General features: G+C 40.8%; 1 protein-coding gene across 2 annotated transcripts; it reads left to right on the top strand.

The window, feature by feature from the left end:
* The first annotated feature begins 867 nt into the window (after positions 1 to 867).
* On the top strand, positions 868 to 10,238 carry LOC123447954 (WD repeat-containing protein 20-like). Of its 2 annotated transcripts, XM_045124697.1 has the most exons (11): positions 869 to 1,298; positions 1,708 to 2,022; positions 2,110 to 2,218; positions 2,300 to 2,399; positions 3,068 to 3,155; positions 3,241 to 3,324; positions 5,008 to 5,104; positions 5,196 to 5,283; positions 8,231 to 8,336; positions 8,433 to 8,525; positions 9,248 to 10,238. In XM_045124697.1, the coding sequence occupies exons 1-11, from the start codon at positions 1,131 to 1,133 to the stop codon at positions 9,686 to 9,688; spliced, it is 1,689 nt and encodes a 562-aa protein (XP_044980632.1). In that variant the 5' UTR covers positions 869 to 1,130; the 3' UTR covers positions 9,689 to 10,238. The 2 variants fall into 2 exon arrangements, with proteins under 2 accessions (XP_044980631.1, XP_044980632.1); XM_045124696.1 differs by having other exon boundaries at positions 868 to 1,298; positions 8,231 to 8,525.
* The last annotated feature ends 8,050 nt before the right edge of the window (positions 10,239 to 18,288 follow it).

Here is an 18,288-nt window from a genome sequence, read left to right as displayed (position 1 = left end):
ACAGTAAGTTAGGGTGGGGGTGGGGGTCCTAGTAGTTCCTAGAGTTGCAAATGGATCCATAGTCCTTAGCACCGAAATGACTTATTCGGAGGAGTGAACAAAGTAAAAGAAAAAGGGCACCGTTCTGCGTAGGCGCACCGGCGCGAGCGCCCCCTTCGGTCAACGCGTGACCCTACGATGCAACAACTGCTAGCCGTCAGATCTGTTTGTCTCTTCTCAATTTCTTGCATCGTCTTCCTCTGGAAAATTGCAGTGTCACGAGCGCCATTGACCCCGGCCGTAATCTTCCGTGAGGCGACTCAGCTCGAAGCAGCACAACACACCCCGTGCTCGTCGGAGCCGCCGTTCGCCGGAGCCGCTCGTCGGCGCGCTCGCCAGCACGCTCGTCGGAGCCACTCGCCGGAGCTGCTCGTCGGCGCGCTCGTCAGAGCCGCTCGCTGGAGCTCGTCGCCGCTCGTAACAGCACCCTCATCCTTCCCCCCTGTCGCTCGCCGCTCGTCGCCGTCAACGCCGCCGGTTTGAAGCTTTTTTTCACTTTTTTTGAAAAAAAATCCGTGTCGCTTGAAGCTTTTTCCACAACGGTTGAAGCTTTTTCCATGTCGTTTGAAGCTTTTTGCTGGTTGTAGCAAAAATGACAGGCTTTCCTCGTTGGTCTGTGGTTGAAGCTTTTCAAACATATGGTTGAAGCTTTTGTGTCAACGATTACAACTTTTTGTATTTCGTTGTCGCCCGTTAAATCTTTTTATACTGTTGGTTGCAACAAATTAAATGAAGAATGTAGCAATTTTGTAAAATGGTTGTGTCCAGATCGAACGAACGCGGTGCGTCGCGCAGTGTATAAAAGTTTCCCAAAGAAAAAGGTGAGTCATATTTCCGTTCCTCCTCCTACCACCAGCACCAGGTCTCTGTTTCTCCAGTCTCCCACCATCCTCCCTCATCCCAAATCAAACCACCTCCCCGTCGCGTCGATCCCAATCTGACCACCCCCAAAACCCTAACCCTCACTCGCCTCCTTGAACGGCGGCGGAGGCGTGAGATGGCTGCGCGGTCGTAAGCATTTCGGAGGCGATCGCGGAGGTGGGGGCTTCCCTTGACCCGCCAGCGGTGTAGCTGGTGCCCGGCCTGTGGGTATGGCGACGTCGTCGTCGGCTGGCGGGGGCGGTGCCGCCGGGGGCGCTCCTGGACTGAAGACTTACTTCAAGACTCCCGAGGGCCGGCATAAGCTGCAGTACGAGAAGACCCACTCCCCCTCCGTGCTGCACTACAACCACGGCGCTGGTGGAAAGACTGTTTCCGAGGTATGGAGGGCGGCGACTCCGCGGTACCGGTGATCACGCCCCGGGGTTTGCGGTTAGCGCGCGGGTTGGGACGGCGATTGGGATCTCGATGGGTCGCTCGGATGGGATGGGGAATTGAGCTGTGGCGTTGGGTGTTGACTTGATCAGGTGCCGGATTTAGACGTGTCTTTTTTCGCGTATCTGGTTGGGTTTTGTTTGGTTTTAGTTAGGGTTTCGGGTAAGTTTTGGATCGTGGCATTTATGGAACCTTGCGGACTGATGAATTTAGATGGGTTTCTTGTTTGGGATTCTTTTTGCATAAGCGATTGTTTTAGTTATTTGCTTGCTTCGTGATGATCGACTTCATTGCGATGTATATTCCTGTATTATGAAAAGTTAAGATTACATCAATTACTTTTGACGATGGCAGATGACGGTGGCATATTTGAAGGAGAAACCAGTGGGGCAGGGCTCTACACCTTCAACACCAAGTTCCAGCAGTGGCATGCGATCTGCAGCTGCGAGACTGCTTGGTACTGGGAATGGGAGCCGGACACTTAGCTTTGCAGGCAGCAACGGTGTCAGTAGGGCTGTTTCAGGGAGCAGCCGTGTGGGTGGCGGCGTTGGTATGTCAACGGGCATTGGTGGATCTCAAGCTGTGGTGAATTATGATGGCAAGGGAACATACATCATCTTCAATACCGCAGATACACTGTTCATTAGTGATCTCAACTCACATGACAAAGTATTAGTTCCCTTGTCCAATGCATGACGAAGTTACCTACAGATATGCAGCCTTGTGTTTGTCTGATCAAGTTGTTAATTGCACCAGGATCCAGTAAAGTCCATCCACTTCAGCAACTCAAACCCGCTTTGTCATGCATTTGACTCGGAGGCCAAAGATGGGCATGACCTGATTGTTGGAGTATGGTCAGGAGATGGTCAGTGCTTTCTTCTTGGAATCCTTTATCCTTAGAATTGAACTCTGAGACCGAGACGAGTTATATGTGTCCATTGTGCAGTCTATTCGATGTCATTGAGGCAACAGTTGCAAGATCCTGGAAAGAAGCCTGTTGCGTCTCAACATTTTATCAATAAAGACAAAGATGGAACTGCCAACAGGCATGTTTGCTTCCTTTAAAATAATAACGAAAGTGATAAATTTGTATGAGAATTACATTACAAGTAACAATTATTTTTCTTCATATTTTTGTTTTATGCCACATCCTGAGCACACTACTGTCTTAGGATAATTATATGGAAGATGGTCTGACTCAGAGTTTCCTTTTTGTGCATTATTAGAAGTTGTAACTTATAGGGAACTTCTGCTATTATTAATGGGTAAGGACTAGGGTTGGAAACTTCATTTGAGCACCTCATTTTGATGGAGCTCAGTAGATAGTGGCAACATTTGTTTTGCTTTGTGCCGGTATCGTGCTTTGTATGACTTCTCATGCTGCCTGATTCAAATTGACATGTGAGAGATGTCGACATTCCCTTGTTTTGAATAGCCCTTAATGCCATCCTACCATGGTGGGTCCAATAGTTGTCCTGTTCCTCGCTCTATGGAGTCTGCGAGGATCGTTTAGTGTAAGCATCTTATGCATGTGGCGGGGGTGGGGGGCTGGCACGAAGAGCAGAGTTGATATACATCCCTTGCCTAGTCAGCATGTAAAGTGAATATTTACATATAGGTTGTGGGACTATGTATATACATGTAAATACTGTTTGAAAAAAATGACTATTTGCAATCAGTTCAACTTTGACTTTACTAGATGCCGTTATTGCAGCCGGTGTACTTGTGTTGCATGGGTTCCAGAGCGTGAAGGCATTTTTGTTGTCAGCAATGCTGATGGGAATCTGTATGTGTATGACAAAGTGAGTGCCTACTGTCATCGAGTTTTGTTACAAAGTAATCATACTCCATTATGCCAAATTTGAACTAGTTATGTTCTATGTTCAGTCAAAGGATGGAAATGCTGACTGGGCATTTCCAACTGTAAAGGATCAAAATCAGCTGGCGATTTCACACGCAAAGTCCAGTAAGGTATCTTGGGACACTTGATTTTTTATGGCATTTGATTTTTTTTTCTTTACTACAAAAATGTACAGGCATGGTTATTTATGCTGTCATGGTTAAACATTTGTTAATAGAGAGGTGCTTGGTCTGGAAACTTTTCGAAGGGAATAATTACTACCTGCGCATCCGTGAAAACTGATGCCTTACATGCAGTGGCTGGACTACTAACACAATAATTTGTTGGGTTCAATATCCATGATGTGTATGCTTGTAACATCAGTTCTATAATCATTCTTGAGTTCACTATCGAATTTTATGATGTCTGGTTGTTTATCACCGTGTAACATTTCTTAAAAGGAAGAACGACCCATTAGTCATTTAAATATATTGTAGCATTTCTAAAAACTAATAGCAACATTTTCAGCTTCAGCATGTTGTAAGTCTGTGTCAGGGATGCTGAACATAGAAGTGTGCCTACGTCCTTGCAGATATTTTTCAAACTTCTCTTATTGCACATGAAACATTTTGTGGAATATCATATCGAACATCTCTAGGACTTGCATAAATTTGAACATTCCAACGTTTTCTGATGCTTTATTGAAACACTCCAAAATAATATGTATGCAAAAACCTTAAGTTAGCTGTTGCGGCACTTGAGATAACATTTACAACAACAGAAACTAAATATTGAAATAGCCTTTGCTTGCAAAAATAGACATTATTGCTACATTATCTTGTGTAACATCTGCAACAATGTAAACTTGATATTATAACATGCCGGAAAAGAATGTCTGCAACAAATTATGGGGGTCATGTGGCTTGCCCCACCCACGCGATGCAGTAACCCTCAAATTACTCTCGTTTAATTCGTGTGGGCGAAGTTTATGATAATTCAACATGTACTGGAAACAAGGATGGCACTGTTTTCCCTTTTTACATGAGTTCTTCGATGACAAGAAAAGTTCCTCTAGGGAAGGGGAACACCACATTTACTTTCCTATAATTAGAGAAGTTCCTCTAGGAAAGGGGAACGCCACATTCACTTTCCTATAACTAAGTTGTAGCATCTTTATTTTCTTTGCTATCTCATGGTTGAAATTACGTGACGCTAACTTGGTAGATATGTAAGACTATACATAGTGCACTAGTCTCCATTTTTATATAAACTGTGAAGATAAACCAGTATCCTGGAATTACGGATCATATGCCCCAGTTGTTGAAGATGGTAGCAAATTAGTTTTCCACATGCTCATTTTCGTGTTCTGTCTTTAATAGTTGACATGTTCAACACAGGCTTCATGTGGTTGAACTGTCCTCACACTTGCTAGTTGACATAGAGCACAGACTGCTTATGCTGCGTCAACCTGCATTGGATTCTCAGTGCAGTGGTGTTTATCTGTCACTTGGGTTTCATTTCTATTATATTAGGAAATGTCAAGTTCTCAAGCACTCCCTCCGTCCCATAATATATGAGTGTTTTTGATACTAGTGTAGTGTCAAAAGCGGTCTTATATTATGGAATGGAGGGAGTAGCACTTTACCAGCAGACCATACTGGAACCAGTACTAAGAACCTGTAAATTACTATTTTTTGCTATGTTCTCTTAATGCTGCAAAACATTAACTCAAGGAAACTCTAGAATTCCTGAACATGATGAATTTTAAATTTGTAGCTGCTATCATTGATTATGGGATGTAAATAATGCTGCAGAGCAATCCTACAGCAAGATGGCACGTCTGTCAAGGTGCAATCAATGCCATTTCATTTTCCCCGGATGGAGCTTACATGGCAACTGTTGGGCGAGATGGTAATTTTGTCTAGCCAAGAACGAGAATTGACATGTAATAAAGGTTTCCTGTTAGTGATACATTGTACTCAAGTTGTTCGATTATATGCAGGTTATTTAAGAGTATTTGACTTTGCGAAAGAACAACTAATATTTGGTGGGAAAAGTTACTATGGTGCTCTTTTGTGTTGCTCATGGAGGTAAACTGCCAATTACATTTACTGTTACTCTGGTATATGGTGCCTATTTTTTTCGCATGCCTGCACCTACTTTTACTAACTCGTAGTTCAGATATGATCGCGAAAACAGAAACTCATATTTCCCTATCTGTTTTGCGCAGTTGAATCAGTTCTGCTATTGGCTGATTATTCTAGGATTTTCTATGGGTTTACATCTTGTAATCTTGTTTGATCTGTGAATCACATAAAATTCTTTCCGTAAATTGCCTTTTTAGATGTTCATAAGAAGCGGCGAATTTTACATATGAAACCGTGGAAGAACAGTAGCCAAGTGTTCCTGTTATGGATATTCTATAGAAAACTAACAGAAACATGGTCGGTGACTTGGTGCAGTATGCTTGTCCTTTTTTTGGTTATATATTAAGTTAATTTTAAACTTCAATCATTCATGATATAGAATGCAATGTGTCTACATTTAGAGATGATGTTTGTTACTCCCTCCGGTCCTTTTTAGTCTGCATATAAGTTTTGTCCGAAGTCAAAGTATCTCTAATTTGGCCAAACTTATAGAAAAAGGTATCAACAATCACAATACCAAATCAATATCAATAGATTCATTATGGAATGTAGTTTCATATTATACAACAACAACAACAACCAAGCCTTTCGGTCCCAAACAAGTTGGGGTAGGCTAGAGTTGAAACCCATAAGATCTCGAAACCAAGTCATGGCTCTGGAACGTGGATAGCTAACTTCCACGCATCCCTGTCCATGGCTAAGTCTTTGTCGATATTCCAAACCTTCAGGTCTCTCTTAACGGACTCCTCCCATGTCAAGTTTGGTCTATCACGACCCCTCTTAACATTCTCAGCACACTTTATCCGTTCGCTATGCACCGGCGCTTCCGATGGCCTCCGTTGAATATGTCCAAACCATCTGAGACGATGCTGGACCAGCTTCTCTTCAATCGGTGCTACCCCAAGTCTCTCTCGTATATCGTCATTCCGTACCCGATCCTTCCTTGTGTGGCCACATATCCATCTTAACATGCGCATCTCTGCTACACCTAACTGTTGGATATGTCGTCTCTTGGTTGGCCAACACTCCGCGCCATACAACATCGCAGGTCGGATAGCTGTCCTATAAAACCTGCCTTTTAGCTTTTGTGGCACTCTCTTGTCACAGAGTACGCCAGAAGCTTGGCGCCACTTCATCCACCCAGCCTTGATTCGGTGGCCCACGTCTTCATCGATATCGCCATCCTTCTGCAACATGGACCCCAAATATCGAAACGTGTCTCTCTCCGGTACCACCTGCCCACCAAGGCTAACCTCTCCATCCTCGTGCCTAGTAGCACTAAAACCGCACCTCATGTATTCAGTTTTAGTTCTACTAAGCCTAAAACCTTTCGATTCTAGAGTCCGCCTCCATAACTCTAACTTTCTATTAACCCCCGTTCGACTATCATCGACTAGCACCACATCATCTGCAAAGAGCATACACCATGGGATATCTCCTTGTATATCCCTTGTGACCTCATCCATCACCAAATCAAAAAGATAAGGGCTCAAAGCTGACCCTTGGTGTAGCCCTATTCTAATCGGAAAGTCATCAGTGTCGCCATCACTTGTTCGAACACTTGTCACAACATTATCATACATATCCTTGATGAGGGTAATGTACTTTATTGGGACTTTGTGTTTCTCCAAGGCCCACCACATGACATTCCGAGGTATCTTATCATAGGCCTTCTCCAAATCAATGAACACCATATGAAGGTCCTTCTTTTGCTCCCTGTATCTCTCCATCAGCTGTCGTACCAAGAAGATGGCTTCCATGGTAGACCTCCCAGGCATGAAACCAAATTGGTTTTTGGTCACGCTTGTTAACCTTCTTAAGCGGTGTTCAATGACTCTCTCCCATAGCTTCATAGTATGGCTCATCAGCTTGATTCCGCGGTAATTAGTACAACTTTGAACATCCCCCTTGTTCTTAAAGATTGGTACTAAAATACTCCGCCTCCATTCTTCGGGCATCTTGTTTGACCGAAAAATGAGGTTGAAAAGCTTAGTTAGCCATACTATCGCTATGTCTCCAAGGCCTCTCCACACCTCGATGGGGATACCATCAGGACCCATCGCTTTGCCTACTTTCATCCTTTTTAACGCCTCCTTAACCTCACACTCCTGGATACGTCGCACAAAGCACATGCTGGTATCATCTAGTTTCATATTATACAATATACATATTTGGTATTGTAGATGTTGATATTTTTTAACATAAATTTGGTCAAACTTTGTAAAGTTTGACTCGACACACATCTTATATGCAAGGTAAAAAGTTGCACATTTAGTACACTTAGCCATGATTTCTGCTAGCGAAGAATAGGGGCATGGCAAGTTCCTGGGAACACAACACATGGTTGAAAGTTGAAAGATTTTATACTGAAAGTTTGCATGTGCTAGCAAATTGCTGTCATATTGACTGGTATATAACTATATACTACTGTATAAAATAGAAGTTCGTTATCGTCCATTTTCTTATCAAAAGTTGTGTCGACTTGGCACTTCTGCTTATGTTTTTGTACATTAATTGACTGCCTTGTTATGGCAAACGTCTGGAATCCCAGCTTTTGAGATGTCATGAAAGAAAACATTAAAGATATCATTGTATGATTCAACATTTTATTAAAATTTCATATTATACTCTTAGGTTCTCTTTGGCCTTCTCTGTCCTGACATTTTTGGCTTATTTTCTTACCATACGATGGTATCTTGCCTTATAACTTTGCATATTGTCACAACATAGCTACTCTTGCTTGTACAATTTTCCTGATGTAATTGGATTTAGTTGTGCTACTTCACAGCAGTTGTGATTTTTGAAGCTAAATTTTTTGCTACATAATTATATAACAGTTTGCCCCTGGAAGATGTTAATAATTTGTTTTGTTTGTGTTCTCCTGTTATAGTGCGGATGGAAAATATATATTATCAGGTGGGGAAGATGATCTTGTGCAAGTATGGAGCATGGATGACAGAAAGATGGTTGCATGGGGCGAGGGGCATACATCATGGGTGCTACTATCATTACAGTTGTCTTTATTTAGCAGCATATTGATGCTTTTATCAGAACTTCCTATTTTGATGCAGATCTCCTTTTCTGGTTTGCAGGTTAGCGCAGTTGCCTTCGATTCATATTGGTCCCCTCCAAGTTCTGATGACGCAGGAGAAAATGTCATGTATCGCTTTGGTTCTGTTGGCCAGGTACCAGTAAATTTATATAAATGAACGAATTTGTTAATTTGGGGCCTAATTTGTACTCCCTCCCTTCCTAAATATAAGTTTTTTTTAGAGATTCCACTACGAACTACATACGGATGTATATAGACATACTTCAGAGTGTAGATTCACCCATTTTGCTCCGTATGTAGTTTGTAGTGGAATCTCTTAAAAGATTTGTATTTAGGAACGGAGCGAATAATTGTTATGGTTTTTGTTCTAGCGGAAATCATAATAATACGTCATAGAAATAATCTGTTGTTTTCCTTATATACTTGTGATACGGATAAGGATTTAAATGATAGTGATATCTGAATTTTGTATTGGTTACTTGTTGGGTTGCTTAGGACAAATAAGTTTTTTTTCCTGTTTTGTATATTCGAATTAGGTTATTATTTTCTATATGTATCTGTTTCATGTACTCCCTCTATCCCAAAATAACTGTCTCAAGTTTGTACTAGCTTTAGTACAAAATTGTGCTATACTTGAGACACTTATTTTGGGACGGAGGGAGTATTTGTTTGTAAGCTCTGGTGTTGAATATATGTACTCTTGACCAAGCATTACAACTTAAGATTCCATGATTTTATCTTGGACATAGGATGTGCTACTGTCGTGTGGTCTATGCTTCAGCTACCATTTAGCATTACTTTTCCTACTGGGTTAGTACTGGAAATAATTTTATTTTCACTTCTGCATGCACTTAGGATACCCAACTTCTTCTCTGGGATTTGGCAATGGATGAGATTGCTGTGCCACTTCGACATCCTTCCAGCGGCTCCCCGACATTTAGCAGTGGAAGCCCTTCTGCACACTGGGACAGTGCATGCCCTCCTCCTACTGGTGTTCTTCAGCCGTCTCCACGGATGCGAGACGTACCAAAGCTCTCACCCCTTGTTGCACACAGAGTACACGCTGATCCCCTTTCTGGCCTAGAATTCACCAGCGAATCGATCGTCACCATATGCCGTGAGGGGCTAATTAAAATCTGGGCCAGGCCACAACACAGTGAAAACAGCCAGCGGCCAAATTCTTCTGAGCTGGCAGCTGGTAATGCCATCTCAAAGGATAAGATGATAACATCACCAAACAAAGCAGGCGCATCCAGCTCTAGCTTCAAGCAACCATCATCTGTTATTTTCTCATGACCAAAGGCTTTTGCTTGCATTTTTACCATGCTTGCTCAGCCATGGCCACTCATATCTTGTCACTAACCTGGCGATTAGTGACGCAGGGCTTCGCTGGGAAGTCTGCCAGCGACAGAGGCGTACTTCATAGATGTCTATGTGCCAAAAAGAATAACGGAACTTGCTCCTGTACAGATACAGATATTGTCCCCAGATGAATAGTACAAGTTTACCGGTTGTTGTTCCATATCATTTGGCTGGTCTTCCATAACATCTCAATAGATTAGAGTATGTACCCATTCTTTGCATATTAATGGTATCTTCACTTCTTAGGCGCTCTGGAGGTTACAGATCAGATTCCATTTGCTCCCCATAACGTTGCTTTCCTGCTTGTGTTATCCATGGAACTGTAAATTACTGTTGTTTATACAATGTTTCTGAATCCCTTTGGGTATTGTATTCTATTTCTTCTTCTTTTGAGTGTTGATTTGTCACTTGAATGTAGCTTTATGAGAAACAAAATGCTTGAGTTGGCCCACACAAGTTTGAGCCAAGTATGTTAAGACCATAAGGGAATGTGTGACTAATCTGCATTAAATTGATTATGTTCTGCTACCTATGTCTATGCTTTCTAATGTCTATATCGACTCTTATTTCAACTGTGAAATTTTCTCCCATCCACGAGAGATGGGTTCCAAGGTTTTTGATGTACTCCTTTGTTTCTAGAAATTTTAATATGGACTGCATACGGATGTATATAGGCGTATTTTAGATTATAGATTCATCAATTTTGCTTTGTATGTACTCCATCCGTTTCTAAATGTAAGTCTTTTTAGAGACTTCATTAGAAGACTATATACGGATGTATATAGACATACTTTGGAGTACAGATTTACTTACTTTGCTTCATATATACTCCTTCCGTCTGAAATTACTTGTCATCCAAATGGAAAGAAATGATTGTATCTAGAACTAACATATATCTAGATACATCTATTTTCATGACAAGTAATTCCGAACATAGGGAGTAGTTTCTAGTGAAATCTTTAAAAATACATATATTTAGGAACAAAGGGAGTAGTCTGTATTGAAATCTTTTAAAAAGGTTTACATTTAGGAACGGAGGGAGTATCAATGAAATGTGGTTGAGTTGTCGTTGATTCTTTGTTTGCATCTTGGAGTGATTTTGGCTGATGGGAACCGTGAGCATTTATAATGCAAAGCAGTGTACTCCCTTCGTTTTTGAATATAAGACCTTTTAGAGATTTCATTATAAATTAGATACGGAAGCATGTAGTCATATTTTAGAGTGCAAATTCATTCATTTTACTCCGTATCTACTCCCTCCGTTTCTAAATATAAGTCTTTTTAAAGATTTTACTAAGAGACTATATACGAACCAAAATGATTGAATCTACACTCTGTATGTCTATATACATCCGTATGTAGTTTTTTAGTGGAATCTTTTAAAAGACTTATATTTAGGAACGGAGGGAGTAGTCTAGAGTAAAATTTCTAAAAGGTTTTATATTTAGGAACGGAGGGACTAGTTTAGAGGAAGCTAAATACACATTGAATACAAACTCCAAAAATTGCGTAGTCTTAAAATAGACGTGCAAACACATGGACAGCTTTGGACACTATGCCCCGACTCAAGATAAAAAAACGCATGTTCTACACATAGTTTGTATGTATTCCCTTCAGCCTGGCTGAGTAGAAATACATGCAATGGTGTTTGGTTGCACGCCTGTTCTAAGCATATACAAAGTGTGTTGTTTGGTTATATACGAGATATGTGGTCTGATAACCTTTTGTTGGAGTGGTGAGTTTATCAACACACGCAACTTTATATGCAGGGCATTACCATATGCACAACATAGTCATAGGAAGTTAAACCGTAGTCATACGTAGAAGTCTTAAACCATAGTCAGACGCGGCAAAGTTTTAAAAACAATTGGTCCTCATATTCCTAAAACTTGAGGAGACAACTTTAGTAGGAGTGTCCCCGTCCATATAACTTTTGATCTATTTTAAAATGCTTAATCTAGATACTTCAAAACCATATATGTAGATTTATCTCAAAATGCCTTTTGCAACGTCAGAATTTCATCGTCTTCAATAAATATGACCGAGTACAAATTTGCAACCGGATTACGTTCTTCATGCCTCGTTGATTCTCACAGTGATAACCTTTAAAAAGAATTCCAAAGGTTTACCAAAACTCTTCAAATTCAACTTTGATCAATTTCTATGTGTATATGTTTTACTAAAAGCCTATATAATTGTAAGAAAAACATGTTGAATATTTTATAGTTTCATTCGACCTCGTTGAAGCCAACACTCTTTAGATCGTCATCTCTGTCTGAACAAAAGCAATATGTACTTCCTATCTTTTTTCACCAGCCATGCATACGGAAAAGATACTAACACACAAGGGAGTAAAAGAAAATTGAATAGACATACTCATCTTAATTGATATGATATAATTAAACCACATAACATTTTTGAATGCCGTCGAATCAAAAAGACATATCTGGTAGAATCGCAACCATAGAATACGACCCTAATCGAAATGCATACATCTGTCTCATACACTATGGGGATGGTGAGAAGAGATATATTTTACATCCCAGAGGGGCTATAATTGGAGATACTATTGTTTCTGGTACAAAAGTTCCTATATCAATGGAAAATGCCCTACCTTTGAGTGCGGTTTGAACTATTGATTAACGTAATTGGAAGTAACCAATTAGGTTTATGACAAAACCTAGAAATCGATCACTCATCCCATTTGACTACCTCTACGGGATAGACCTCAACAGAAAACTGTTGAGTAACGGCAGCAAGTGATTGAGTTCAGTAGTTCCTCATAGAAAATTATTGACTCTAGAGATATGGTAATATGGAGAAGACAATTTTTTTTAAAGCACACACAGAATCGGAAGCGCCCCTTGTTTCAAAGAGAGGAGGACGGGTTATTCATATTAAATTTGATGGTCAGAGGCAAATTGAAAGCTAAGCAGTGGTAATTAAGACCCCCGGGGGAAAATAGGGATGTCTCCTACGTTACCCATAATATGTGAAAGTATCGACGTAATTTCATAGAATCATTCGATCTAAATGCTAAGTCTATGTGAAGACCAAAACATATGACTTCATCTTCCTTTCTGACTAGACAAACATTCGAAATTTATCTTCTAAGATCACCAACAACTTTGGAAGTTATACAACTTAATTACTCCCTCCAATCCATATTACTTGTCACTCAAACGAATGCATCTAGACATATTTTAGTGCTAAACATATTTGTTTGAGCGACAAGTAACAGTGATTGGTGGGAGTAGTATTTATTGGGGTGGTTAAAACTTCGAACCCTAATTGGTAGTGTGACTAGTATCTTATAAAAAGTTGTCAAACAGGGGATTAATTCTATTTGTAAGCTACCAATATTTGGCAAAGGACTTTGTGAAGATCACGATGGTAGCTCATCACCACTGATGCAAGTTCTTTAGTTATAGCAAATGTAGTTGGAGGGAGTGTGCTCATGGTAGAAGGATTTTCCCAAACAAAATTTTGAGGTAGTTAGTAGACAGAGACATGTTCATTAAAGTATACAATTTAAATTATTATTTTGATTTTAGTGTTCAGAAGAGTGCATATAAGCCCTTGGTCACATTTGAATTTCCCAATGTTGTGTGCTCATCCTCTTGGACTAACATAACACAGACTTACCTTGTTATTTTGTCTAAACATTATCGTTGTTATTCTATCTAAAGATTCATCATTTTTATTCTATCTAAGGACATGGTTAATACTAATAGTCAACTATTGACTCTGTGGCCATTTCATATATAGTCGTCTACAAACCAACCCATATAATAATTACCCATGCTTGAGTTAACAACGGTAGGTTAGAATAGCCTACCGTCAGGGATCTTGGCGCCTTGGCGGTATGTCTGACGGTAGGCCGTTTACGCTGCTCATGTGGATAAACATTGACTACTTTATTAGTACATGTCCCATCTCCTTCTCTCAGAATGTTTCTTAGTCTGTATTGCAGTTGGCTACTAGGGATGGCACCTACCGGGTTTGGGTACGGGTGGAGCCACCCCATACCCTTACCCGTCGCTCCAAACCTTACCCATCATCTGTACCCATACCCGTCGAGGGGTATAATTTTTTCCCATACCCATCACCCGTCAGGGTATATGGATACCTGCGGGTAAAATTATTCAGATTCGCAACACATCAATTCGAATATTACATTGTCATAAACAACAACTTATAACAATAATGTATAAACAACAACACATACACGTAAACAACAACACATTCCAGACATGGGCTAGATGCGGGATTTACGTACATATTATACGTTTAATATGTGGATAAATAATATTTAAGATTATTTTTCATATTATATGCGGGTACATGGGTACACGGGTATGAGTCATACTAAACCATACCCATACCCACTATACCCGACGGGCTTCAATTTTTCCCATTTATGTACCCATGAGTATTTTTTGACCCGCGCCCTTATCCTAATAGAGTTTTTACCCGGCGGGTACGCGGGTAATGGGTACCCATTTCCATCCCTATTGGCTACTATAATCATTTTCTCTTCTGTGTCCTCCAACTCATAATAAACCCTATTATACTTGGTTGATTAGAGGAATAGTATTTGAAGCACTCGCGTGCTCCACCCCCTATATGAGTGTTAAATTCGAAAAATAAATCATTTTTTTTGGAAAACTCTGGAATTTCGGGATATCAATCCTCGGTGTCCAATCTAGGGTCAGTTCTTTTGAGCTCATGATTCTCGAGAATCCGATTCTCGAAAACTGCCTGCATAACCAGCTGTCCACATAATCAGCCATCCAGTTATTTTCTGAGATTGTGGTCTAAGATTGTTGTATGAGTTGTGTCCTGAAATGTCTGTAATGCCCCTAGACTGAAGTTGTGTGTTGAACTGATAACACTTTTGCTTCAAAGTGATTGATGTTTGTATACACATATATTTCACACGAGATAAAAGAAGCTGAATCATTCACATTCACACTTTACACACAACATATCTTGCATAGAAAAAACTATTCACAATTTACACATTTTGTAATTTATAAAATCTTCCATAAAACAAACACTTTTGCTGCAAAAAATTCATTCATCACCATAAGTACAAAGAAAGCTACAGAAAATTGAGAGGGAGGGAGGGGGCCAATGTAGGTAAGTTATTCCCTCGTTGGCAATGGCGAGCTCGATTCTCCATCACATGGTACCAACAACGGAGCTAGGTCTTAGATCGAGGCCACGCTAGTGGGGCGAGCGATGGCTCTGATGGCAAGTGGGGAGAGGCGGCAACACACCAACGTCAGCTGGCAACGTGGGCTTGGGCGGGGCCATACATGATGTGGTGGGGTCGGGTGATAACCCACAAGTATAGGGGATCACAACAGTCTTCGCGGGTAGTATTACACCATGATTTATTGATTCGACACAAGGGGATTCTTAGCAACTGAGTTGCCAATTCAACCACACTTGGATATCTCTCTATAGCAAATATTTTAGTAGCACAACAAAATAGTAATAGTGACGGTAACAACAACAACTTTGTAGCGATTGTAATAGTAGCAGCAATAATAGTAACTTAGCAAAATTCAGTATATGAAAAGCGTAGGCAGGTGGAGCGGTGATGGATAATGATTTAGATGACATCAATGATGTAACAGTTACACACTAGGGCAACACAGAACTAGCTCCAATTTATCAATGTAATGTAGGCATGTATTCCATACATGGTCATACGTGCTTGCGATAAGAACCTTCATGACATCTTTTGTCCTACACTCCCATGGCAGCGGGGTCCATATGGAAACTAAGGAATATTAAGGCCTCCTTTTAATAGAGAACCATAACAAAGCATTAACACATGGTACATACATGAACTCCTTAAACTACGACAATCACGAGAAAGAATCCCAATTATTATCACCTTGGGAGATGTGGATCAAGACACGTAATAGGTGCATACAACTTGCAAGATAGGATCTAAACACTTTCATATTCATAGAAAACATAATAGGTTCATATCTGAAATCATGGCACTCGGGCCCTAGTGACAAGCATTAAGCATAGAAAAGTCATATCAACATCAATCTCAAAACATAGTGGATACTAGGGATCAAGCCCTATCAAAATAACTTGATTACATGATCAATCTCATCCAATCCCATCACCACCCAACAAGCCTACAAAGGAATTATGCACTCCCGGTGGTGAGCATCATGGAATTGTTGATGGAGAAGGGTTGGTGATGACGACGACGACGAATCCCCCTCTTCGGAGCCCCAAACGGGCTCCAGATCTGTCCTCCCGAGGAACAACCGGAGGCGACAGTGCCTCCGTATCGTAAAACGCGATGAAAACTTCTTTTTTTTCGTAATTGTGATTTTATAGGACTAGAATTAGGATCATAGGATCCACGAGGTGGCCCCAAGACATTAGGGCGCGCCCTGTTGGCTTGTGACTAATAGGTGCCCCCCTCTGGTGGGTCTTTGCTCCATAAATCTTCATATTTTACAGAAAAAGTCCACAAAAAGTTTCATTCAGTTCATATAACTTTTATTTCTGCACAAAAATAACACCATGGCAGTTCTGCTGAAAACAACGTCGGTCCTTGGTTAGTCATTCAAATCATGCAAATTAGAGTCCAAAACAAGAGGAAGACTGTTTGGAGAAGTAGACATGTTTGACACATATCAACTTCCCCAAGCTTAATTCATTGCTTATCCTCAAGCAATTCAGTTGATAAACTATAAGTGATAAGGAAAACTTTTACAAAATCTTTTGTTCTCGTTGCTATATATATGCTCAGCTAGTGTTAAGGTTTTCAGCATAAATCATAAATAACCATATCCATGATAACAACTATGATAACAATTAAACATCATATTCATTCATGGCAATACATAATCAACTAGCGAGCAATAATAAAATATCTCACATGCCAATCAATTTGTCAAAACAATCATGATATAATATGATGATATTGTATCTCGCTAGCCCTTTCTAAGACCGCAAAATATAAATGCATAACACCTATGAGATCCAGGCAACGACTAAATATTGTAATTCAGAGTAGAAAAGATCTAGTCATGCTCACATCCAACATTAACTATACTCAATGCATAAGAATGACAACAATGCTCTCTCGTCTGGTGCTTTTAGCGAGAAGACGATGACTCATATAAAAGAAAATAAAATGAAAGGAAATAACAAAAAGATAAATAGAAAGGCCGTTCGCAGAGGGAAGAATTAATTTGCAGAGATGCCAAAGCTCAAGGTTTTAAATAGAGATGGAATTGTAATTTTGGATGGTTTGCTTTTCTTGTCAAGTCACCGAAAGGACGTGGATGTCACCTAGAGGGGGGGGGGGTGAATAGGCGCTTTAAAATAATTATGGTTTAGGCTTGAACAAATGCATAATAAAACTAACGCTTAATTTGTCAAGCACAAAACCTAAAACAATTAGGCTCACCTATGTGCACCAACAACTTATGCTAAGCAAGATAATCAACTAAGTGATAGGAAGAAATATAACAAGAAACAATATGGCTATCACAAAGTAAAGTGCATAAGTAAAGGGCTCGGGTAAGACATAACCGAGGCACGTGGAGACGATGATGTATCCCAAAGTTCACACCCTTGCGGATGCTAATCTCCGTTTGGAGCGGTGTGGAGGCACAATGCTCCCCAAGATGCCACTAAGTCCACCGTAATATCCTCACGCCCTTGCACAATGCAAGATGCCGTGATTCCACTAAGGGACCCTTGAGGGCGGTCATCGAACCCATACCAACAAGGTTGGGGAAATCTCCACAACTTAACTGGAGGCTACCAACGACACCACAAAGCTTCACCACAATGGACTGTGGCTCCGAGATGTCCTCAAATGCTCGGGGCAATCTCCACAACCTAATTGGAGACCCCGAAGCTTGCCCGGAGCTTTACACCACAATGATTGAGCTCCGAGGCACCACCAAGCTTCTAGGATGCCAAAGCACCCAAGAAGAACAAGATCTAAGGTACCAAGCACCCAAGAGTAATAAGCTTCTCAAACTTTACTTCCACCTATCACCGTGGAGAACTCAAACCTATGCACCAAATGCAATGGCAAGGGCGCACGGAGTGCCCAAGTCCTTCTCTCCCAAATCCCACCACAACAACTAATGCTTTGGCGGAAAATGAGAGGAAGAACAAAGAAGAACACCAAGAAAGAACTAGATCCAAGGGGTTCCCCTCAAATAGAGGAGAAAGTGATTGGTGGAAATGTGGATCTAGATCTCCTATCTCTTTTCCCAAAAAAGGAGCAAGAATCACTTGAGGGATTGAGAGTTAGCAAGCTCTAAGAAGGTCAACAATGGGGGGGGGGGGCAAAAACGAGCTCAAGAGTTGGGGAACCATTGGGGAAGAAGACCCCCTTAAATAGGTCCCCACAAATCTGCCCGTTATGTGCAGAATAATACACGGGCGGTGCAACCGGTGATGTGGGCGGTACAATCGGTAAATGTAATATAGAGATACAACCGACCACAACCGCCCAAGAACTGCTCCAAAAT

Source organism: Hordeum vulgare, chromosome 4H (assembly GCF_904849725.1).
Source record: "Hordeum vulgare subsp. vulgare chromosome 4H, MorexV3_pseudomolecules_assembly, whole genome shotgun sequence".
NCBI classification, from domain to species: domain Eukaryota; kingdom Viridiplantae; phylum Streptophyta; class Magnoliopsida; order Poales; family Poaceae; genus Hordeum; species Hordeum vulgare.
This window is presented reverse-complemented; position numbering and strand designations above follow the sequence as displayed.